Below are 26,993 nucleotides of genomic sequence, written 5' to 3'. Positions count from 1 at the left end.
AAAATATCGGTAAAAAGCATCATTCATTAATGTGAGGAATTTCCGAGTACATAATTTAATTTCATTAGCATATAAAATTTACATAGTTTTGTTTTATTTTTATTCTTTAGTCCAAAGGGGGAAATTGCTCGGAGGGATTAGTAATTGCGTTTTGGCATTCTGCGTTAATTCACTATAAATGTCGTTTCACTTTTCAAATTGTTGCCTTCAAATATTAGAGCCCTGCATTATATTTAAAGAAATGAAATAATGAAGAATCTGGATGAAATGTTTCTCGCATGTGATAAAATAACGGTACCTAGAGCCATCCAATTTTGAATAACGTACGTTTCCACCCGAAAATGAGCATTTGGAAACCCAAATTTGGAATTTGTTTTCGTATCTATTTCATATTTTGTAAAACTTTAACGAATTTTTAATTAAGAAACTGAACGATTTCAAAGCGAGCAATAGCAACACTGTACGAAGGGGAAAAAACATTTTTATCTCCAGCGCGCGAGACTGTGTATTGCAAATTCTAATTCATAATGTTCATTTAAAAATTATTTTTCGATATTGCTGTTGAACTAAATTTTATGATTTAAGTGCGAAGAACATGATATTTAATATATAAAGGTAACACACAAAACGTTTAAAAAAAAAAAAAAAAAAAAAAAAAAAAAAAAAAAAAAAAAAGCCCCTTTAGGTGTAATGTAAAATCTGAAAGCTTTCAGATTTTTTTTCTTTTTTAAATTTTTATTTTACATATTTTTATTTTTATTTAACGCTACAGGACTTTCTTAGCCTCCGGACACACTTTTTGTCCGTATCACTTTTGTGTACGGAAAAAAGTGATAAGTGTTTTATTTAACAAGCTGAGAAATTTAATAAAGTGTGTTTTGTTTAACAAGCGCAGCGATTTGTAAGCGACAAGTGGTAACAATGTTCGAAATTAAACATTTTTACTTCCAGCGCCCAAGACTGTTGCCATTCGACAAAATGTAAGACATACATTTTCAGTTTTAATCCACAAATTCGGGTATTTGGAAAATATGTGTTGCCACTACCTCAAACAGAATACGTGTTATTACTATGCATCAACGTGTTGGCCCTGAGTAGCAAACCAAGTGATTAAAGTGCAATAAACGTAGTTTTTAAAAATATTTTTTCTATTTTTTAATCTAATCGATTTAAACAAAAATGCATTTAAATTCTGAAATGCCTAATTAGATATATTAACTATTTTTATGAAATGTCGCTAACTGGCTTCATTAAAATCCTTATATGCTTTTTTCTTTTGTACGATAATTCTTTCGGCCGCTCGAGCAACCAACTGTTAAAATTAAGTATATTACACTAATTTACTGTTACAATTAAGTTAATCACAATTACTGTTAACAGTTACAAATAAGTTAATTACAATTACAGGTAATAGTTACAATTAACTATTACAACTAAGTTTGTTACAATAAGGCTATTACAATGACGTTTTGAAAGATATAATATAGAGGAATATTAGAAAGAAATAAAAACTTTCAAAGAAAAATAACACTCTCTCGAGAATTCTAAAAATATGCTGTTTTTAAGCATTTTATGATTTTGCTATTGAATTTTATTAAGTAGCGTATGAGCGAAGAAAGCGATGCTTTACCATAGTGTGTGTGTGAATATGGCAAAGCCTCGAGGGCTATCTGCCTAAGAGAAGGGATGCCTTCGTGGAGGACTTTCTAAGGGAAACTGGCTCGTATACACGTTACACATGGTGAAAACCACGGAAACGCCCATGCAGCCAGCCCGTTCGCGGGATTCGAACCTCGGACCGAACTACCAGTGTTCAGCGATTTTACCGCTCGGCTGCTGGTGGACCTTGCTTTACCATAGAGTAGAAAAAATTGTTTTAGCCGAAGTGGGTGAAAGAGCAGATTGGTAATCTGTAATGCTCATCGAGAACCTAAAATGCCTTACCAAAACTTTTGGTGCGACGTTAAAATCAGAATTCTCATTTTCTTTATTTCTTTTATTTACTTATTTATTGTACCATTCTTTCCATGCAACTTATTTTAGAAATTTTGAACCAATGCAAGATCTCGATTTGTGGTCACTTGGCATTGATTACTTCACATTGTTTGCAATGAGGAAGAACAAGAAAGATAATGGCTTCCAAAAGTAAGATGAAATAATAATTAACGAAAGGAACAAGACGTAGGAAAACTAAATACCCAAAATTTTTCACAACTTCTTGAATTGTCAAAGAAACAGTAGTTTGTTATTGTTGTTTATTTAACATAACATCATAGCCTTTGATTTTAATTACAGGTAAGTTAATAAAAACGTGCTGCATAAAATGAATGAAAATTTAACAATCTTCAGCGGTGGTAAAGATACTGTTATCGTGTCTGCACCAGAAGAATATTACACCTTGGTGATACACAGTTTCGTTGTTTTACATATTGTAGAAAATCGGTACTTTTGCAATGCCTAGTTTCAACTTAACTGAAATTTTCTTACACACATATTTATATTTTAAATGCGTGACTGCTCCATTTTCCAAAATTCTGACTGAAAAAGAGTTTCATATTATTTACAACGAAAATATATTTAAATACTAAATGAATTAATAAATAAAATGAAAAACAAATAGAAAAGAACATGAAATCAAACTATAACTTTTTCTAAAGAAAGAAATCAAAATCAGTGTCACGCCTTCCAGTTTCAATACGCAGTACGTACAGAGAAATTATAGGTTTTGCGAAAAGACTCGAAAAAATTGTAGCTACAGACACTTGATTCTCAGGAGGAAATCATAACATTGTAATATTCTTTAATTCATACACTTCATACTCTTACCAGATAACACGAAGTAATAAAATGTTTATGATTATATAGCTCCAAGAGGAAAACATCTGTGACTGCTATAATAGCGGAGTATGCCTGATACCGTTAGACAATCTGATATGGGTGTCAAGGTTATTTCCTGGCATACGTAGAGCAAATATGCCAAACTGTTGCTGAGAGCTAAACATAATATCAAGAATAAAACTTTTTGCTGGGTAAAAAGAAGAAAGAAAACAAATACAGAAAGAGAATTAGAAAAGGTCTTGAATTTAATTTATCACATCTAATTATTTTCATTCTTAAATTTATGCGACTCGTAATGAGAAACCTTTTGTTTACAAAGTTTCTGAGAAATGCTATGCCTTTTGTTTCTTTTTCATTCCTTAACTGTGATAAACTAGTTAGAGTTGGTAACCATTATTAGCACTGAGTTTCCTTTGTGTGCCCTTATAGTTTGGAATAGTCATTTGTAGTTTTATGCTGAGGTAATGCACATGAACAATAGAGAAAATTTTTTGTTTGGAGGGAGTGGGAATATTTTGTAATTCAGATTAATTAAAAACCTAGGCAAAAAAAATGCAGAGCATATTTTCCCCTTTTTTACTTACCTGTACGAAGTCACCAGTGAAATATTGAAAATATATTTTAATGGAAATATCCATTTTGACGGGTTTCCCGTTCCACCTGGAGGAGTTATTTGCGGGACATCTGTACATACGCACAGAATAAAGCCCTGCTTTTTTTTTCCAAAACGAATTGCAAAATAAATTTAAAAGGGATTCAAAAGGATTTTTTTCTAACTTTTAAACGTACGTAGGTATGTATGTATATCGCAAAAACAAGTAGCCGCAGAACGCTGAAATTTTGTATGTGGGACTGCTATACCATACATTCATTTTCGCAATCGTTGGTAGTTGTCAAATACTGCCAGTCACAGAAGTATTTTAAATGACTAGAATATTCATGTTTTGGCAATGTCAAATTTGAAAAAAAAAAAAAATTATTTTGAACAAATAACGAAATCTGAATTTTAATGAGTTCCCCATTTTCCTACATTTAGTTATTTCGGTTAATTAAGTTAGAATGATTTGAGGAAAAAGTTTAAATGAAATGTAGCAAAAAGTGTGTATAATTTAACAGGAGTGCAATGAATGTATGTGGTAATGTAATGCAGTATAAAGTCCGTAATCCGGACTCCATTATCCGGAATGATCTATAATCCGAACCTCAAAGCCACAAACTTTTTTTTCCTTTACGCATGCGCGTAAGGAATGCGCGCGCATACATTACGCGCATTACGCATGCGCGCGTTGAAAGAAATGTTTAATAAAATAAACAAATAAATATTAAGCTTTTTTTTTTGTAAAATTTGATCCCCTTTAGATCATAATTGCTGTTTATTTCATAAATTACGGTTTCATATTTTTAATTGTATAATTTCTGCATGCCATCTTACCACATTTAAATCCATGATCTATAATCCGGAAAAACCGGAAATCCGGAATCGCCGAAGTCCTGACGAGTCCAGATTACGGAATTTGTACTGTATAATGTAGGAATGTGCGGCAGCCCTCCTGGCCGATAATAATCGGCCTCATTGGTTAGCGCAGCACACCCAACACAGATTAAAGCAAAAATGCAGCGAAAAATATCAAATCAAAATTCCCAATATTGTTCCATTGGCATTTATAAAATTCATCAAATCCTTTATTAATCTAAACTCTTTCCTGCGGCAGTAGAATTCCTTTATATTATCATGTTTTTCCTTAACATGTCGCAATAATACACAGTCTTCGACGAACTGTCGTGCTTTGCCTTCAACACTACAAAAACTACAAAGGCTATTATTTTGTAAATTAAATCTTTTCAGGTACGCTGGGAAGCGTTTGTGTCCAATAATTATTTGATTGTAATCAAAATCCCATATCATTCTCATATTTTTAGAAACTTCAAAGTTAAACAAATTAGTTAACAAATTTTGCTATATCCGATCTGCAATGAAAAATATGACAAATCTCACAGAAGAAATTTAATAAGTGCACATAATATCAATTGTAATTGAACTTTAGTAAAATTTTTGAATTACATTTGTTATTTACTTGTTTTGGTAAATGCAACAATGCTGCGTCAGTTTTTTTTTTTTTTTAAATACATTTTGTATTTGTATTCGGAATAAAACTATTTGAAGAGAAAATAATCAAGGGAATTCTACTTCTTAACTCGTTTTGTTGCTTTTTATTTTATTTTGTGTTTTCCAATTTTATATTTATTAAAAAAATTTTATTTATCACTTCATTCATGAGGCAGGGTTGAGGAATCATACGGAGATAAGAACGGATGTAGATAAGGTGGTATTTTATCCTTACTTTAAAATTAAGGATATTTTTGTACTTAGAACTAATTTTATAAATTGCATAATGCAATGTTTTTTCCAAATTGTGCAATGTTATTGTTTAGTAACATGTTATTACGAGAAAAATACCTTTGAGCGATATGTCCAGAAATAAATAAAGGAATTATTTATCGTAAAAAATGACACACGTGCAATAAATAAATAGCATTTTAAACGCAACCTCACAATTTTATATTGCAGATTAACACCTCGAAAAGTTAAAAAAAAAATTTAATTTAAAAATGCAAACATAAAAAAAATTGAAATATTAAATCATTAATAAAAAAATCATTTAATATTTAAAAACATACAAATTTTTCATTATAACCCATTCACACGAGACTTGTAACAAATATTTACTTCAAGCGGCAATACATTTTTAATCTGAGAAGAAAATACAAATAATTTTACTGAAACTAACGAAAACCTCTTCCAAGAGTTTGGTGAATATGAAATTCAACTTAGTGTAATTTTACTAAACAGTTGTTATGAATTTTGATACAGATGGACCAAGTCACTAATTTTAGTGAATTATTAACTATTTTTACATCACTTTATAAATCTCGCAGCCGGACAACACATTAATAATTAAATGCAACGGCATTTTAATAAATTTGGAGTGAATTCAAATAAAAGTGAAATTAACTTATAATTTACTATTATTTATTAATTTAGATAACTAAGGCATTGAATATCAGCTTCGTTATAGAGTTTCAAAGGTAGCAAACAAAATGTAAAATGACCATAAATGTGTTACGAATCGAATAATACCAACTAAAAAGACAAATACAACTCACAATATTCAGTTTTTAGATACCCCTTCCCCCCCAATAGAAAACTATATTTTGGAGCTAGAATGATGAGAGAGCTCTCTTGAATTGAGTTTAAATGAAGCTACAGAAAATGATATTCAGACGCTTTAATGTGAAATAGTACTTATGCAAGCTAGCTATCACAAGTTATAAACAAGATTTCCAGAGGGATAAATTTCGAAGTTCCTGCATTAAACTGTTTGTGAGATCTTGTCTTCCTCCTTACGGTTTCTCAAGCACTTCCAGCTGACGTCTGTTGATACAGAGTTCCAAGCCCAGCGAGGGCTTCATTGATTTAGCACGTTCTTAATTACAAAAATAGTCGATAGCTCTACAAGTGGTGGTAGTGGACGATAATTCGTCACCAACAGGACTTGATGATTGAGTTTTCCACCTCCCCAATAGACCTTAGTGGGGAAGAATGTGAGGTTTTTCTCCCTGTTTATAAAGTACCTTCATTCAGTAACAGGAAAATACGTCAGGCTAGCACTGGAAGGTCCGACCGACCAATATTTAAAATATATTCTCACCTGAGGGGAAAAGCCAAACGGATCTTCAGTGGAATATCTACTGAATGCCAAGGGCACAATCTGGAAAAACAGATAGAACGCCTAATCATAATAACATAATCTGAAGAAAAAATATATATTTAGAAGTATAAAATACAGTCGCAAGTTTAACTTTGCACTTAATGTATTTTACATAAGACATAAGATATAAAATTAGTGACTTGGTCCATCTGTATCAAAATTCATAACAACTGTTTAGTAAAATTACACTAAGTTGAATTTCATATTCACCAAACTCTTGGAAGAGGTTTTCGTTAGTTTCAGTAAAATTATTTGTATTTTCCTCTCAGATTAAAAATGTGTTGCCGCTTGAAGTAAATATTTGTTACAAGTCTCGTGTGAATGGGTTATAATGAAAAATTTGCATGTTTTTAAATATTAAATGATTTCTTTATTAATGATTTAATATTTCAATTTTTTTATGTTTGCATTTTTAAATTAAATTTTTTAAACTTTTGGGGATTTTAAGTAAACTTTTCGAGGTGTTAATTTGCAATATAAAATTGTGAGGTTGCGTTTAAAATGTTATTTATTTATTGCACGTGTGTTATTTTTTACGATAAATAATTCCTTTATTTATTTCTGGACATATCGCTCAAACGTATTTTTCTCGTAATAACATGTTACTAAACAATAACATTGCACAATTTGGGGAAAACATTGCATTATGCAATAATCCATAGGAAAAAAAAACTGATACTGCATCATAGTCTACAGTCGTTATCACCATAGTCTTCATAATTGTCAAAGTCTACTGTCATAGTCGTATAGTCGTTAGTAGGTAGTTCCGTACAGTAATTGTAATAATACCTTATATAGCAATATAGTCAATGACAGTAGTAATAACAATAGAGTCAATAATAACCCAGTCTATAATACAGTGAACTGTAGTTCAATAGTAGTTCTCATAGCAGTAAATAAAATAAAATAAAATAAAATAAAAAATAATGTAATATTAATGTATTCAATAAAGATACAGACAGTTGTATAAAAAAGTTATTTTTCGTGCAGAGCACAATCAGTGTAGAATAATATTAGTCGGTATTCTGAAAAATTCATGAAAAAAATACTGTAATCTAAATATCTACTCTACGTGTTCTATAATAGTTATAATCTGTCGATAAACTATGATGCCAACATGCCTAATAATATGACTGAATAATAACAATAATAATATAATAAACCACATAATAAGACTTATACATACAATAACATACATAATAATATGCATAACACGGCGTGCGCTATAAATATATTAAAACATATTAAGCATAGACTGTTAAATATATAATTTTTATCGATGCAAGCATTACTATATATATATTAGAATAATAATTGTTATTAATTAGTATATGATGAAAACAATTTTAATATAATGTAATAAATAAATTAAGCCTTAAGGTCAGAAAAATACATAAATATAAAAAATTACACTAAAAACAAGAATAAATAGAATTAAGTATACTAAATATATTTAGTACATTGGAAGGTCGGGGGAGTTAGGATCTAAGAGGGAGCACCTCTTGATTCGCCGCTGCCATGTCTTAAAAAATTCTAAATGGCTCTATCAGTTTCGAGATGCTGAGTTCTGAAATAGAAAAATCATAATGTTTTTACATTACAATATCATCCGCTTTGAATTTTTCCAAGCTGATTCAAGAAAGTAGCTGAAAATGACTTGACGGGGAACGGATTTTAGAATGAATGGCAAGAATTTAAAAAAATCATCGTTTTTAAAAATTCATTTGAAACAAAGAAATGCTGTAGAAAAAAAAAATGTTTAATAATTTAACTTATTTTAAAGCCCATTCATCGACAGCAACTGAAAAAATATTTTCAGCTCTTACAACGAACAAGAATAAAAAAATAAATAAATAAATAAAATGGTGCTAAAAATTTTCCTAGAAAACTCCGTTTGACGAAAATAAAATTCACTGAAGTCACTGAAACTTTAATGTTTCATAAAAGTTAATTAATTTGTCAGAAACTGTTAAATAAACATTTCCAGTATTTTTCTTGAACAAATATCCTGCTTTCAAAAAATACCTAATGTCTCTACAAGTTCATGAATCATAATTAGATGGTAACGTAAAACGCAGTAAAGAAAATTAAAAGAGAAATCTACTTTTTCTAACAGATCTGTTACTTTTCTCTTCCCTCCCAACCTCCCAAAGTTATCGTAATGTACATAAAACGGATAGACTGAATAGATAAAATTTGATTATTCAATTTTAGCAAAACCAAATCTTCAAAGCTGTTTTTGAATATGGAATTAATTGAATATATACACATTAAAAAAAAACTCTCCGGCGGGGAATCGAACCCCGGTCTTCCGCGTGACAGGCGGGGATACTCACCACTATACTCCCGAGGATGCATGACTTTCCGAAACCCGGGATCGAACCAGGGACCTTTAGATCTTCAGTCTAACGCTCTCCCAACTGAGCTATTTCGGCACACAGGCAATAAAACGCTATTATTGAACTGCTAGAAACTGTTCATTCCAATGGGTTCAAAAATATAGTTTTTCTCCCTCCCTTCCAACCACGGAGGTATCAATCGATTACCCCTAATACGTAGCCGGATGTGTGAAAGTTCGATGGATTCTGAAACAGCAATGTAACTGATAATGAGAAACATTTAGCGTTTATTAGGGAAGAGTTTTAGAAAAACATTTAGTGAGAAGTATTTATTAGGAAACATTTGGAGTTTATTTGAAACATTAGCGTTTGTTTGAAAAAAATATAAGTAATGGTCAATCCACTTTAAAAAAGACTAAACTTATTTCAGTTCATATATGTTATTAGAGGGATTTTTTTTTCCTTCTTTAATCTCGATTTTTGATCCCTCCGTTTTAAAAGCTTCTACCGACCGTAGAACATGGCTCATAAACTCAAGACATTATCAGAGATCTTAACAACTAATTACTAAGAATACAAAGAAATTTTGGTTAATCTTTGGATTATGGTAACTTGGCGATTTCTTGGCGAAAATTTGGCGACCAACCCTGCTACAGCAACATGCTAGTTTCTTTCTTTTTTTCTTTTTCTTTTCTTTTTTTTTTTTTTTTACTCAACATTTTTTTTTTCCAACAATCTGCTAGTCGAATTATGCTTATGCTAGAACTTTTATGGAACAAAAGTGCTTAATCATGACGAAGATTAGGTGCGAAATTAGGAGAAAGTGCAGAATCGCCCACTGCTTGCCGCGTTTTTAAGAATTACCCATACACGGTATCATCCATGTACACGTCCACCTATTGTCACTTAAAAAAACATCCCAGAATTGCACAAAAATGGCATTGCGCACACTCTTGACTTGATCCATGTAACACTGCTAAAGTCCTATCTGGTAACCTTTATCGCCTCACCAAAATGTCGCTAAACAACCTGTTACCATATTCCAAAGATTAGCCGAAACGATTTACGTCTTTTTACAAATTACAGTGCTGAATTTTTTTTATATATATATATATATATATATATATATATATATTCACATTTGCAGATTTTCGAATTTCACCACAGCTCAAATTTAGCCGGAGCCCTTCAGAAACTGGTTTCGATACTTTTCAGTTTTGAACTGAAATCGTAAGCAGAGTTATTTCAAATAAGACTAGAATTAAATTAATTTATTATTTAGCTTCTAAAATTAAAAGGGGCGATGTCTTATGAAAGGTCACCAGGAAAGTTTAACAGGGAAATAAACAAATAAGATAATAATGAAACAATAATTAGAATGAAATAAAACGTAAAGAAGTAAATAAATTATTAAATTAAATCGTACTTTTCCGTTTAAGGGACCGTACGAAATTGCAGCTAAAATGTATGCGCAAAATCTACCAAGCGTGCCCATTTAATCCAAAACTGCGAGTAAATTTAGAGTAGACGATAGCCCACCAGCGGCCGAGCGGTAAAGTCGCTGAACACTGTTAGTTCGGTTCGAGGTTCGAATGCCGCGAACGGGCTGGGCGTTTTCGTGGTTTTCCCCTTGTGTAACGTGTATACGAGCCAATTTCCCTTAGAAAATCCTCCACGAAGGCATCCCTCCCCTTAGGCAGATAGCCCTAGTGGACTTTGCCGTAATCTCAATAAACCAAACCACACCCATAGAACAGACGATATTTTTCATTCTCGATGTTTAAATCATCATTGAAATATTGGTTTAATTTTTTGATATCGCTGTGGGTCTAACAAAATGGGAATTGACGACGGATGAAAAGTCTGCAAGAGAATGTTTTCAAAGAAAAGATGTCATTCATGATAGAAAATTATGCAAGAAGAAGTTGTGTTTTAGCGGTAATTCAACAGCAAAATGGCGCTGCCTTAAAAAATTCTGTAATAAGAAGATATGATTAAGAACATCCGGTTTTGAGGATCAGAAATTCTCCTATTTTACAGCCTGGAGATTCATATATTTTGTGTCCCAGAAGATGCTATTTATTGAATTTTATAAACTCCAGTTGAAGATTAATCACAATATAACTGCGGATTAGAACAATCGCCTGCATGAGGTGTGTTAATTGCTTAACCTACGTTGAAAATCGGCGGATATGGCAAGATTATTGAAATGCACGAAAATCTTTTCTGAGAATAAGCAATGTTAAAGCGCTATCATATACGATATTTGTTGCCGAAGCATAACGTTAAACGGAACAATTCTGAGAATTGCGTTTCTGTGAAATCGGGTTACCATTTTCATTTGGTAAACAGGCTAGAAGCCAAATAAGAATCAGTTATCTCTCAGTTTGGCGAAAGTGACGTTTCCTTTCAAGTGACGATTGCTTTTCCGTGTTGTATTTTGTATCGCTCACACTCTTTTCGTTTTTAAACTTTATTGTTAGGTATGGAAAATAATAGAAAGGTGATGGCTATTAACCTTTTAACTGTCATACCCGAGACAATCTCGGGCACAGCACTGGTGTTCGAAAATGTCACGCCCGAGTACTACTCGGGGTAATTTTTTTTTTTTTTTTTTTTTTTTTTTTTTTTTTTTTTTTGAGTGCATCGTATTGTTATACACGAATATATATCGGGAGACGTTTATTTCCGCTTCATCTCTTTGTCAAACCCGACTGTATCTCGGGAAAAGTTAATGTGCGCTCAATTCAATAGATGACAGCACTTTACTGAAGATTTCAAAGGTTAGAGGTTATAAGTTCTTTGGTGCAAAGTACATGAGATCTTTTTGTTGTAAAATGACGTTCAATTCTTTGAAACGTTATATATATGATTTAGATTCTTCAACCGAAGATGAAGGATGTGTGTTTGATGAGCAGTATTCATGATACTTCCATGGTCAGCCTCAAAAATAAAAAAATCGAGATATACTCAAGCCGAAGATTGTTTCTAATTACAGTCTAACTATGGGTGGTGTAGATCGCTGTGATCAGGAAATATCCTTTCATCCAACAATCCGAAACATCAGAAAAGATATTAGAAAAAGATACTTTTACATTTACTAGACAAGGTTGTCTGGAACTCATATTTGCTCTATAAAAATGTAGTAGGGAAACGTATTACATTTTTAGAATTTCGAATTCAAGTTGTAGAAGAGCTTTTACATAAATATGATGATGAAGCTTCTGGACAAAAGAATGTTAGCAGAACACCTACAATAGATAACCCTGCCCGTCTTACTGAACGACATTTTATATCCCATATTCCTCCTACTCCTGCGAAACGTGCGCCTACAAGACAGTGCAAAGTGTGTTGTTCGAAAAAGGATAAAAATGGGGAAAAGATAAGGAAGGAAACACGATTCTGGTGTAGTGATTGTGGAGTTGGTTTGTGCTTGGAAAAGTGTTTCCAGTTGTACCACACAAGACTGAATTACTGATCTACTAATAGGTATTCACTTATACGAGTATTTATTTATTTTTTAGAAAATAATTGATTTTTTTTCATTTTTAGAAAATAATATTCCACTAGAAGCGAAATTTACAACTGCCATGTTGAGTGGCAGCTGCCTCAAGCAACTATGCAGTGGCTACAAAACTTTAAAAATTTTACCCATGTACTTCAAAATATCAGTTTTGAATTACTTAAGTATATTTTATTTTGTACTAAACATTTGATTTTTGCCATAAAAAAATTTGACAATTTGTATACCCAAATCATCAAAATAACTTGACAGTTAAAGGGTTAAGTAAATCACTTTTATCTCGACTTTGGCGATTCTAGGTCTTTTATCATTTGTTCTTTTTACTTTACTTTAATTTGTTTAATAACTTTTATGTTTTTTTTTTTTTTTTTTTTTTTTTTTTTTATGTACATAATATAATTTACTGATATTTGTTTTGCGATGAGTCAAAAATTTTTATTTCATCCCCAAAATGTTGAATATTTCATAAAGGCTACTTGCTCAAATTTTTTGTTTAAATTTCCAGTATAGTTACAAATGCATAAGTGTATTCTTCCACAGTGGGTTTTCGAAGAGTTGTGAAGAGAATCAAATAAACGTTTTTTACTTGTTTCAAACCGATCGGCGAAAACTTTGGATGTTATAAAAAAATACTGCCGAAGGAAACATTATTTGTACTGATCATTGGAAATCATCTAAGTCAGATGTATTGCGAAATGTGGGCTTTGAATATTTTACTGCCAACCACAAATATAATTTCGTGGATAAATATAAAGTGGGTGTCATACACAAACCGCAGAACGTCCGTGAGACAGTGCTAAATTGCGTAATAAAGTTATCGAAGCACTGACCGACAGCACCTACATTATTTGTCTAAATTTACGAAGAGACGTTTACACAAAAAACTAAAATTTTCCCTGCAGTGTTGGAAGAGATAAAAGAATTTCGTGTCTCCCGTTTAATTTTAGTTCCGTTTAGCCGTTTTATTACTTTTTTATAAATGGCAATTGAAAAAATGTAATACATGACACATTTCACTAAATTAAAACAATATTCTTATATAGTTATATACTATTATATTTCCTTCCTTGCGTTAGGGTTACCATAATTATTTTTGGCATCATTGGCGTCAACTACAGTTTGGCAATTTTTTTACGGTCCCGGTAACGAAACTGTACCAAATAAATTTGTGTTTAAGTAGCTAAATAATAAATTAAAATACTAGAGCTCGTCTTATTTGAAATTACCTCTGCTTACATTTCAGTTCAAAGCTGAAACGTATTGAAACCAGTTTCTGTAGGTCTCCGGCTAAATTTGAGCTGTGAGGAATTTCGAAAATCTGTGAATGAATGGTATTATAAAAAAAAGTCCATAAAGTGGATACAGGCTTGAACTGAAAATCGCTCAACTAGACCTGGCTATTACATTTAGCAGCAGGCCTGCGCGATGATGTCCTAAAATAACCATGTACCAAAACAGCTTTGATGTTTTTATTTTTAAACAACTTAGTTTTTGACTATTCTTCTCATATTAACTTTCGTTTTTCACCACCCCCCTCTTACAAACGCAAAGTGGTGTGACACATGCTCAAATTGCAGTTTCGCACAAGTGGCATTCATCTTTCAGACGCTCGACGCAGTGATGTATCCGCTCAGTGTCATCACTGAGCAGATAAGAGAAGTCGGAGACTTCTTGCTTTGAGGCAGAGCGTCGACGTCACCACGCTCGTTGACCTTGGTCGAAAAGAACCAACGCTGCATGGGTGTTTTCGTGGTTTTCCCCATGTGTGTGGTGCGACACATGCTCAAATTGCAGTTTCGCACAAGTGGCATTCATCTTTCAGACGCTCGACGCAGTGATGTATCCGCTCAGTGTCATCACTGAGCAGATAAGAGAAGTCGGAGACTTCTTGCTTTGAGGCACAGCGTTGACGTCACCACGCTCGTTGACCTTGGTCGAGAAGAACCAACGCTGCATGGGTGTTTTCGTGGTTTTCCCCATGTGCCAGTTTACGAACCAGTTTCCCTTAAAACGTCCTCCACGAAGGCATCCCTCCCTTAAGGCAGATAGCCCTCGAGTGCTTTGCCGTAATCTAATAAATAATAATAAACAATATCAAATGTACTTTTAAGCAATAGCTATTTTGAACTTTGTCCTCTTCTTTGCAAATATCTTAAAATTTTGCAGCTCAGTGCGCAAAATTCTTGACCACATAGGTCTCTCTTGTTCGTGTACTACTTTCTACTTTTTATATAGATATGTCTATGTACGATGTCGCATCCTCTCTTTCAATCTCTCTTCATATGTATTCTCTCACTCTCTCTTCATATGTATTCTCTCTCTCCCTCTCTTTCTATATATATCTGTCTATCAATCTATATATTTGTCTCTCTATCTCTCTATTATATATGTAGATAGATATGGATATAGATATATAGGGAAAACAATCGCAGCCTTCTTGATCTGTGCTTAGATAAAACTCAATTTACAGAAAAAAACGTTAAAATATTTTATGGTGAAATACTCATCCATCTATGGCAAGTCCTTAATTAAGTTTTCAAACACAGTAACTTTCAAATACCCTTCACTGAAAAAATTAACGATGCTAGATATTATATACAGATCAGATTGTTTTTATATCATAAGGTCACTTTTTAAAAAAATATTGAAGCTTGAATATCTTGATAGAGAACTATATCTATTTCAAATAGTAGAAAGCACTTTTTAAAACGTCAGTATATGGCAACAGAAAGCACTTTCAAAACTTCGTGAATTTATGTTTTTTTAGGAATGTTTTTAAAAAGAATAATGCTGTAGAAGAGCAAATGTTTCAACTTTCACACAGGCAAGGCCATGCATATACGATCTGGAATATATTTGTGATGTTTTTAAGAAAGTATACACACGTACATCTTGAAGGCAATATATTAAAAGCACGCAAAACCGGTCATAGAATATCATGGGCATTTTGGCATCAACCACTTGCATAGTTATTACGAGTTAACTCGGTCGTCGACAATTTATTCAAAATAATTATCACGAGTTTAACCGTGATTCATAGATCATAACCAAGGTTAATTCAGAAGTCAAACAACAAAAATCAGCGTTATATTTTCAAAATTTTCACAGGACTAGTTTCGATGGTTTTACCGAACCACCATCCTCAGCTGCAAAACCGCAAATGAACAAGATAGGAAATAATGATTAGATAAAATAAGAAAGCCTGGACAAGAATAAGCAAGTGGTGCCATCTGTTGGTGAAACCAGAACTAAAACATAATTTCTTTAAGGGCCGAAGGCAAAGATGGATTGGAATTAGGATCGTTAACTAGAACAGAAAGATTTTTTTGAATGTGAAATGCCTCTAGAAAATCCAGTTCTCCAATGGAAGATGTTTTTTGAAAAATTTGGGCAGCACAAAAATTGAAAGTGTGATTTTCGGATCAACAATTTTGGACAACAGAAGACTTCTGTGTTTCCTTTTTTCTAACATATGCCTCATGTTCCTTGACGCGAAATTTTAAGGCTCTCTTAGTTTGGCCAATGTAAATTAAACCACACTGCCAAGGAATCCTATAAATATCCCAGGAATTCATATCCGAAATGGGGTCCTTGAGTATGGAACTCGGAATTTTATTGATGGGAGAATAAACAACCCGAAAGTCAAATTTCTGCAAAATAAAAATAATAATAATAATAATAATAATAATAATAATAATAATCTTTCTGTTCTAGTTAACGATCCTAATTCCAATCCATCTTTGCCTTCGAATTCTTTAAAGAAATTATGTTTTAGTTCTGGTTTCACCAACAGATGGCGCCACTTGCTTATTCTTGTCCAGGCTTTCTTATCTTATCTAATCATTATTTCCTATCTTGTTCATTTGCGGTTTTGCAGCTGAGAATGGTGGTTCGGTAAAACCATCGAAACTAGTCCTGTGAAAATTTTGAAAATATAACGCTGATTTTTGTTGTTTGACTTCTGAATTAGTATTTATTAGGCGTGTTATTGTGTCAATCATAACCAATGTGTTTTGTGAGTATGCTGTTGACCTTCACAATGTTTTGCTATGAGAATACTCGAGTTTTATGGCACGTCTCTTTTTACTCAGCGTTAATATCATAATTCAGATAATTATTTACCATTTATTCTGCGTAATAAAAATATTAAGAACCACAAAATTTTGGAGAAATTATTTGTAGAATCTTTTATGTCTTTTTGAACTATTTAAACATACATAGTAAAAATAAATGGATAATTTTTGCATGGACACTGAAAAATAGAGGGCTTAGTTAAGGAGTTAAAATAAAAAAATATCTCTCTCATGGTAGCTTTAGGAAATTTGAGCTTACTTAGATGAAACCCTGTACCGGTCAAAGAGGACATTAGCTTAAGCTGTGTGGTGTACTCAGTTTCATCAGCGGCAACTTAAAAAAAATATTGTAGCAGTATCAGTGAATAAGAATAAAATGAGAAATAAAGTGACAAATTTCTTTGAAGAATACTTTATTTTGACAAAAATTAAGTAAATAAATAAAATAAAAATGTAGGATTTTGTACTGTTTCTTAAAATTATTTAATTCAGTTAAATATGTTGAAAAATAAATACTGCCAGTATTTTCCTTGAGTATTTAATTAGTATATTAAATATATAAAATACCTATGTTTAAACACAGAGGCTGTTTGCACATTTCATAGGCGATTTTCATTGTATTTACAAAAATATTTTACCTAAAATTTTTGTGTTTTGAACGTCCCATTTGATAACCCTTATTCACTACCTTTTAACACTGTAGTTTAAAGACAAATAAATCCTTTTGTAGTATCGGAAGAGGTATTTTATCCCATTCCTCTTGTACAGTTTTCCAAAGTCCAAGGTGGAGAACATCGTCCAAAACGTCGTTTGGACAATCCACATTTTTTAAGTCCAAAAATCCATGGATGTTATATATATATATATATATCAGAAGATTTAGTAAGGGTATGAGTGAAGGGTATGACCTCTTTTGTTGTTCCATTTTTTCCAATAAATTAACAGTGGAATTTTCGAAGTATGGCTACTTGCTTTGTCTTGATGCATTTTTACCGATTGATGGCACTGCGGGTAAAGAGAAGGTATTTCATATTTGAAAATCATGTACCTGATAATATGTGGAGTTAATAACAACATTTTTTCCCATTCTCTTTATTTTGAATTTGCTATTATATGAAAAACCAGCAACAATCATAAGTTTCATTCAAAAACTTTCTTTAGATTCTTTGAACAATGTTTTTTTCTTTTCTAAGTTTTTTTTTAATCTAAGGGTTTTTTTTTGGGGGGGGGGAAGATAAATAGATCCGTTTTTATTGCAGCCATTTAAATACACCCAAAATTCATCTATTGTGACATTACTTTTCCATTTTTGCCCGGATAAATGTTCCTCGTAAAAAATTCTGCAGCGCGTTCTACGTTCGGTGATATGTCGTGGAGAAAGATGATGCATATTATGTTTTTTCGCATTTTTAAGATTCAAATCAGCATTAATCACTTTCTTTATAGTTGACATTGAGAAGTTTAATGATTTTGCGCCTGTCCTTGGCGGATTTTCCTTAAACATTAAAGATCTTACCTTTGCAGCATTCCGTTTTTTTCCTTAAATATGTATTCGGAACAATTTTTTAACTGGAAGCCAAACTTTGACATTGTCCCCTTTCTTTTTGACAATATTACCTATCTTAGCTTTAAATATCGAAAACTCATGGCTTTCATGGTGTCTTTTAATAACTAGATGCGAATAATTTTCTTCGGAAAGAGCACAAATATAGCCTTCCATCTATTACTTCTTTAAAAGCGCCATTTTGCGTCAAAACAAAATTGGGAAGTATTAGGCGATAATTTATATTTTCAAAAATATACTTGCAGTTAAAAACATTTCCAAGTGAACAACTTCTGTTGAATATGAAATAATTAAAATGTCCATTTATAAATAGAAAAATTTAATAATTAAGGGTGCATGCTTTATAGATGACTATGATGAGCTGAGTTTTGATCCTTCCACTCAGATAAGATAGTAATATCGTAATAAATTTTAACAGGCTAGAAATACCGTAAAATGCTGTTCAGAAAATGAATCGTTAACGTAACTATTGATTTATTATTTCTTTTACAGATTCATTTCTTGCAAAAGTTTGTTCGAAATATTTTTCTAAAGTAGTTACTCTGATATACATAAAACTAAATCACTTTCGATATGCGGAAAGGAAAAACTGCAGTTATCTTTAAAATCAGATAGGTATTATTCTTTGTTCGTTAAATTTTGATAAATTCCTCACATTTACTTTTCATTATAAAATTAATAACAAATTAATTGATTAAAAAACTGAACGAATTATGAATTTATTGTTTAAAAAAATAGACCTCCCGGCGGGGAATCGAACCCCGGTCTCCCGCGTGACAGGCGGGGATACTCACCACTATACTACCGAGAATACAAGTCTTGCCGAAACCCGGGATCGAACCAGGGACCTTTAGATCTTCAGTCTAACGCTCTCCCAACTGAGCTATTTCGGCACACGTATCCTCTGCGCTATTATCGAAGACTACCCTTTTGCTATCTGATTGAATGCTGTCTTTAGGAGTAGCAAAGTACATAAATTGTTCATTGAAAAAAAAAATACGGGTCTGGATATGTTAAAATATTACTGCATCCTGAAACAGATCATAGCATACATTTAGCGTTTATGAAGAAATATGTATTTAATAGTTGATCAACTTAGAAAGAATGTACTTTCAATGTATCGTAATATACATTCCTCGATTTCTCTATTGGGTAATGAATTTCCAAGGGCTGTAAAACAATACTCTTAAACTCAGGGCTTAACTTATAAAATTAAAATATTGAAGCCCTATTTGGAAGGCCATCAGAAATGTTTAACTGGTAAATAAAATAAAATAGTCATAAAAATATAAAAAGAAAAAAGGGGGATAAATTTGAGACGGTTCAAATTTTAGCGTCACGTTAGAGGATTTGTTAAGATTTTGTATGCATTCGCTGAGCATGGCAAGTTACCAATCTCCTCTTGCACTCAGTCCTACTAATATATATATATATATATTAAATTTTTTAGAGCTTTCTTATTAAGTAATCGCTCTCTTCTCACTCCATATAAGATTCAAGTGCAAAGTCACAAAATATTTAAAAACTGCAACTTAATCTTCAGAATTTCCGAAGAGTGTTATGGGCTGACGTGCATTTTTTTTTTTTAATTTTATATCCTCTATATTATTTCTTTGACAACTAGCCGCTGGAGTCGTCAGACGCCTAGAGGAGTTATCATAAAAAATAAGAAAAAAATATTTAATGATTTCAATTAGTGCAGCTAGTACGTTTCCACAAAAATATGTAATATTTCTGATTACACTTTTCAAAATTAATTTTTTTGCGGGGGGTCATCAATCAGATTAAAAATTAGAAAAAATAGAAAAAAAAAAAATATTAAGAACTGTTTGTATCGCTTTTCAATGACTTCGTCCACACAGTAACAGAAGGATTAACTGTTAAACTTAAATATCTTAGGCTTTATTGAATGGCAACACGCTGGGGCGTGTCATAAAAGTATTTTATTTCAGCAGTGGCAATACATTGTTTTCAAACAGCCGAAATGATGGATTAAAATTGAAAGAATTTAGATTTTCTTGAGCGGTGGAGACAAAAATGTTTGATCTCGAAAACGCTTCTTGCTTTCAAATCGCTCAGTTTGTTAAACAAAAATTCTTTAAATTTTACAAGATATGAAATAAATTAAAAACAAATTCAAAATTCGGGCTTCAAGGGGCTCATATTAAAAATTCTGTGGCTCTAGCCAGCTTTTTTCCATAATGCGAGGTATGTATAAATATGTATATATATTCCTCATTATTTCTTTTTTTATTTTTTATAGTAGTACATTACTATAATATTTGGTAGCAACAATTCTAAAAATTATTCGGACACCGAAGGAATAAGAACAGAAAGGGAGTTTCGAGACTACTAATTAATAATTAAAGTCCGGAATCGGACTTCCGTGGGTTCTGGTTGAATTCTGGCCATGGGTAAATTCGAAAATTCGTAAACGTGTTTCTTTCGCGGTAGTTCACTAAGTGTGCGGAATTTAACTTCGGGGTGGGGGGCCTTATCTATGTGCCAACTTTCCGACACCACCAAACAATGGCCAACTTTTTCAACCACCTGAATATACGAAAGATGAACAAACAGAACAAAGAAAAACCACGAACCACTTGACTTTGCTTTAACTTTCTACTCTTTCTAAAAACCTGAATTCTTAAGAAGAATTTGCATATTTGTATTTTATTCAACCAATTTGTATTTAAATGATAATTTTCATAAACTTAACATAACTCTAGTTAACAGAAGATGTTTCTCGTTGGTGCAGATTAATCTTCAATATGCAGCTTATTTTCCAGTTTCGGGCTTTATGAAATTATTTGTAAAAATAAAAAAAGTCTCTAAGTCACGCTAATTATATTTCTAGTTACTGTACTTTATAATATAACGAGTTCATTTATAATTTATATAAAATTTATCAGCGGTATTTGAATCAACAGCAGATATTCTTAATGATTTAATACATTTAGATCACAATGTTTTGGATCATTACCTTCTTTACTGATATTTTTATGTTATATTCCTAATATTTCATAATGACATATAGACACATTTTAACTCATTTACCAAATATGTAAATCTATAGTTCAGAACACTATTGTGTGTACTAGTATCGTAACTTCAATATTCTTGAATATACTGTTCAACACATAACAGGTCATTAGACTAATTTCAAGAGTTCTTCAGACTACCAATCACCAAGCGGTAAGTCCCTAAACACTGGTAGTTTGACCTGAGTTCAAATACTGGTGAAAGGGTTGGCTGCGTGACAGTTTTTGTGATTTCCCCTCATGAGTAACTTGAATATAAGCGAATTTTCTTTAAAGTTCTTTCAAGAAAGCATCCTTACCATCGGTACTTCGTTTCACCATAATGCAAATTAAATAAACCTTACCGAAAAAGGAGCTTTCCTTTTTCGGTAGGTATTTAGTATGGAAATAATGCATGTTTTCTGTCGCATAACTTCCCTGCATGTATATGTTTTCAATTTCTCGGTTAAAAATAATAAATACATAATAAAATACAAAATTTTATGCATTGGTGATTTCGCCTTTACCTTAGCGAATCTCTGCATATCCCTATAATAATAAAAAAAGTAAGCACAGAAATTGACTCAGTATGCCTGAGTGATACCTCTTCGCAATTTATATGGAAATTTTTTAATCATAAGGATAATGTTAAAATATGCATTAATTCCATCTAATTGACTTAATATGCTAATTCTGGAATATTCCATATTTCAAGGATTTAACTTTATGAGCTTCCATCATTCAGGCGATTTTTCTTTTCCTGAAAAGCAAAAATACGTTTGAAACCAAAAATTTAAAAATAATAAGTAAATAAAAATAAATCAATTTTTGCAAAGTAAACTTATTTTATTTTATTTGGTAGATATTGAGTTACATCAAGAATAGGATAACATTTTAATTACTGGATCTGAATTATTCGAAGAAGATACTATATTGATTTGTAGCGCAGTTTATATTATCCTTCTTTTCTAGGTAAGTTTTAGAAAACCTTCTTAGCATAACAATTTAAATTTAATTAAAAACGTATGATTATACTTAAATAATTCCAAACATATAAAATTGTTATTATGATAGAATTTTATGTTAAGCTGGTATTTACTTTTTTATTTATGCTGTTTAGTTTTATTAGAAACTTTACATTTTTAACACTCCCTAGTATATCGTATTTATATTGTTACGAAATGTCAAGGCGCGGTGAGATGGCTTCCCCGCAAAGCAGTTTTAGGGTTGCCATAAAATGGCAAGGGAAGGCAGAGTTTCCACATTTGGTGAGAAATCGCCCATTTGGCGACAAAATTGGAGATAGGCCATGGACTGATGGAGAACCTTCTGGAACCAATTCTTACCGGTTTAGCCCAAAATGTTCTCGAACACAAGCCGAAAGCTATATAAACCCTGCTGGTCCGCAGTCAGTCAGTTAGTATCGAGAGTGTGCTTCATCGAGAGGGCAAGCTAGAGTGCCTCGTCGAGAGGGCCAGTGAGTGCGTCTCGTCTAGAGTGCGAGTGTCTCATCTAGTTAGTCCGTGCGGAGACGATCGAGTTGACAGCCGGCCAGCGAATGCCGAGTGGGTCGTCGAGTGCACCGAAGGAGTCTCTTAGTGCCTCGCGGTTAGTGCATCGTCTAGAGAGCGTGTTGAGCTCCGGGAACGACTGAACCGAAGAGTCGGGAGCTGTACTCTGGTGCTTTGCAATGAAGCTGTCTCCACTGTGTTAACCTGATAACTTGAAGGCTGTGCCGCTGATCGTGTCGGCGTGTTTACAGTAGATCTTCGACGACTGTAAAAGTGTTTTGGAGCTTCCTGATTTAAGGTCAGTTTACACCTGTCAGAGCGGCTCGGAGCGAGTCGCTCCTTAAGATTACTTTGACAATGTAAACGCTCACTTCGACGGAGTATAAACGTAGGGGAGATGAGTCAGCGCTTCCGTTTCTACTTTGAACCTGTTGAAAAATCTCTCCGGGCAGTTACTCCGAGCAGCGTTCGCAGGGACGTCGTGACAAATAGTTCTATAATCTGAGATTAAGCGATAGCCAAACCATGGCATTTTTTAATGCATACGCATCTTATGAAGTGTTTTACTTCTATAATTATGTGAGCTTATATTCATTTTTCTACAAGCATCCCTACATGAGGATGCAATAAATATATGATAAACTATAAAAATAAAAAATAAAAATAATTATGAAAAAGATATGTAGATCTGTTTTATTGGGGATATTTAAATTTCTTGCTTTGTATAAAAACATTCTGGGCTATAATTCGTTACAATTCCGCTAGCATGTGAAACATGTTCAGCTTGGATGTGTGAGTGCGAGTACTGAAGGTGTATTAAGGTTTTTATACAAATTATGCTAGATGAATTCTAATCTCCTTAAACTATCCGTTTTAGCATTTTAAAAGTAAAATATAATCAGTATATTTACGGATTATTAATTTTGTTGATATCACTTTGTGCGTTGTCCAGAAACACAATTTCAGTAGGATCCAAAAGTAACAATTTGCGATAAATATCTTCCTCTTGGAACTATGTCATAATATATATAATCTTTTACCTGTGGTAATATATGTAATGCTCCCAAGTTTTTTGCTACTTCTTATTTATTTAAGATTTTCTGAATAATTAGGTAGATATCATACAGTTTACGTCTGTCGTGTTAATGGTAGCTTTGAATAAATATTCCATGTGTTAATTTTGCATTCTTCTCTAGAAATAACACAGTTCCAGTCAGAACTCTCCATAATTAATTCATGCACAGAAAGCTACTGATTCTGTGGATTCTGGATGAATAAATATATTCTTTCTATTAATAAATAATAAAACACATTATTACTTTTACATTATTTTGTAAATGATTAATTAGGTGTAAATAAACAGTTGTATATAGTAGAAAAACTTTGTTAATTTGACTTTCAGTAACCACAGTTGACTAAATAACTTCTCTCAAACTGAGTTTCTTTTAAATTCTTGTATCTGATATGCAATAACTTTTTTTGTAACTTTGGACATTCTCGTCCGAAATTCATTTAATAGTTCATTTGATACTCCTAATTCATAGCGGCAAGCTACCCAATCACGTACCCATTTTTTTTTCTTCTTTTTTTTTTCCTCCCAAGAGCAGAAATTAATTCGTTTGAAACTGCTTCGCAGACTTCAAGCACTGCAGCCTAAGAACATCTATTGTATGTTCAATGCATATTTTTTCCTGCAGCTGCGACGTCGGTATCCATTTCGTAAGCAAACGGAGGCGAGTTGTCTGTCCACTCTGATTGGTGTAAACAATCTATCAGAGTACAGGTCCGTTCACTCGGTTCGAAACGCCCGGACGAGCGGCTCGCTACGAGCAGCTTTGACAGATGTAAACTGGCCTTTATATTGGTAAATAGAGTGTGTTTCGATACTTCATCAAGTAGTATTGTCATTATTCACTCCAAATCCTCACGAACCCCGTACGAACGTGAGGGAAGAAAATAACGTAACAACTGGTGTCAGAAGAGAAAAACGTAACAATATTATATATGTATATCGTATTTATATTACATATGTATATCGTATTTATATTATATATGTATATCGTATTTATATTACATATGTATATCGTATTTATATTATATATGTATATCGTATTATACATGTATATATATTTATCACTGGCATGAAAAAGCGTCTATAATTTAGTCTTCTATTTTTCGAACTATCGTTTTCCATTCCAACCGTTACGCTGCCGTTACAACAGCATTTATTATTTATGCGGCCTGGCAAAGCATTGCCAATTCAAAGTGCATAGATCTAATTTATCATTGACTCTTCTTGGCAATCACATACCTCAAAGATTTACCCTTAAATGGGGTATAAATTCTTTAATTTACTTTCCAAATTAAAACTTTATTCAGTTTAATTTCAGCAATTTAAAAGCAATGAAATTGTATTTTAATTTGCTTTTAATACTATCACTGATGTAATTTGTAACACGTCTAACTCACAAGAAACAAATATATCTAAGTAATCATTTCTATAAACATTTACTTTAATAACTTAATAAATAATTTTAATAAACTTTTTATTTTAACATTACTTGATTACTTTAATTAACAAAAATCATTTCTAGCACGCAGTTAACATACTCTGATACTGAATAATAGTTTGCAAGCCTACACTAAATTTTCCAGTTTAGTTCAGATTCCATTAATTTATGATCAAAGAAAGATATTAAATTAAACAGCGTTAACGGATGTGGTTTACAAAAGATATAATTCATATACTTTATAATTATTTAATTTATAATACTGTTATAATAATATTTGCTCAAATACTGTAACTAATGAAAGAAGTTTAATTCTTTAGGTTTTGCATTTGTTATTGTTATTTAAGTACTTATCCGAGGGCTATTTTTTTTTCAACCTCCGATGGGCTATAAAGAAAAGACGGGTGAATATACAAAAAAGATTTTATAACCAAAAGTAATGTACAATACAGGTTATTTCTCTACATAATCACCTTGACGATTGAGGCATTTGTCATATCTGTGGACAAGCTTTGTCATACCCTCTTCATAAAATGTCCCCGCTAATGATTAGAAGTGAGTTGTGACGGTTTCTTTCAGCTCCACGTCATTTTGGAAGCGCTTCCCGCCAAGCCACTGCTTCAGTTAGGGGAACAGATGAAAGTCACTTGGCGCTAGGTCGGGACTATATGGTGGATGTTCAAAAATGTCCCATTGAAATTGCTGAAGGAGCCGTTGGGTTACACGAGCGCTGTGAGGACGGGCATTGTCGTGGATCAGAACAATTCCAGAAGTCAGCATGCCTCTTCGTTGGTTTTGAATAGCTCTCCGTAAGCGTCGCAAAGTTTCACAATAGGAATCTGCATTAATTGTTGTTCCAGACTGCATAAACTCCACAAGCAACACACCTTTTTGGTCCCAAAAAACAGTTGCCATAACCTTACGGTTGTTAAATGTTCGTTTGAATTTTGTGGGTCTCTTAGGAGAATTTGTGTGCATCCATAGTTGTGATTGTCGTTTCGTATCGGGCGTGTCATATTGAACCCATGTCTCATCACCTGTCACAATGGATTTCAAAAACTCTTCTCCGTCAGTATTGTAACGGTCAAGAAACTCAAACGCTGCAACCATTCGGCGAGTTTTGTGGTGGTCATCAACATCTGTAGGACCCAGCGAGCGCACATTTTTCTGTAGCGCAACTGTTCAGTAATGATAGAGTACAGGGAAGATCTTGAAACTTTTGGAAATTTCATCGATAATTCACTTATGGTGAATCTTCGATTTTGCTTAACCGCTTGGTCAACTCGTTGAACAATGTCGTCTGCAGCGACAGACTTGCGTCCTTGACCCCCTTCGTCATGCACATCAGTTCGGCCATCTTTAAACTTTCGACACCATTCACGAACAACGCCATCACTCATACAGCTGTTTCCATACACTCGACTCATTCTTCGGTGAATTCTCGCTGCACTGTTCCCTTCTGCCTGCAAGAAACAAATAACAGCTCGCAATTCACACTTGGCGGGAGAATCAATAGCGACAGCCATGTTTACGTGACTGCAACTCAACAGAAAATGGCGTGTTGAATACGCCAGTGACAGAGAGTGTGGAGGAGATGCGCAGTCGCCTACTACGCACATCAACCACCTGCCGCATACCTGGCCATCATACTGTGCGATCGGAGGTTGAAAAAAAAAAAAAAAAAAAAAAAAAAAACCCTACGTATTAAATATTCTTCGGTTGTTCTTGTGATATGTAATTCTTTGTTTTTCTTCTTCTGTTGGCTGCTGTTTGACTTCCAAGAATAAAACTGAGCAGAATGAGGGGACTCTTGTTTGATGTCTTCATCGGAAAGTGTAAAGACGCCCG

At 32.8% G+C, this 26,993-nt stretch overlaps 1 protein-coding gene and 2 non-coding genes across 3 annotated transcripts; all 3 read right to left on the bottom strand.

The window, feature by feature from the left end:
• Positions 1 to 8,970: 8,970 nt before the first annotated feature.
• On the bottom strand, positions 8,971 to 9,043 carry TRNAF-GAA (transfer RNA phenylalanine (anticodon GAA)). Its single transcript has one exon. It is a non-coding gene; the product is annotated as a tRNA-Phe (tRNA).
• A 9,884-nt stretch (positions 9,044 to 18,927) lies between these two features.
• On the bottom strand, positions 18,928 to 19,000 carry TRNAF-GAA (transfer RNA phenylalanine (anticodon GAA)). Its single transcript has one exon. It is a non-coding gene; the product is annotated as a tRNA-Phe (tRNA).
• A 7,197-nt stretch (positions 19,001 to 26,197) lies between these two features.
• LOC118186946 (protein GVQW3-like) lies at positions 26,198 to 26,671 on the bottom strand. Its single transcript, XM_035357123.1, has one exon. The coding sequence runs from the start codon at positions 26,669 to 26,671 to the stop codon at positions 26,198 to 26,200; it is 474 nt and encodes a 157-aa protein (XP_035213014.1).
• Positions 26,672 to 26,993: the final 322 nt, after the last annotated feature.

This window comes from Stegodyphus dumicola, chromosome 7, assembly GCF_044657685.1.
Source record: "Stegodyphus dumicola isolate Sdum_Otavi_A_Nest chromosome 7, ASM4465768v1".
Lineage (NCBI taxonomy): Eukaryota > Metazoa > Arthropoda > Arachnida > Araneae > Eresidae > Stegodyphus > Stegodyphus dumicola.
The sequence above is the reverse complement of the archived record's forward strand: the minus strand, read 5'-3'. Positions and strand labels throughout refer to the sequence as shown.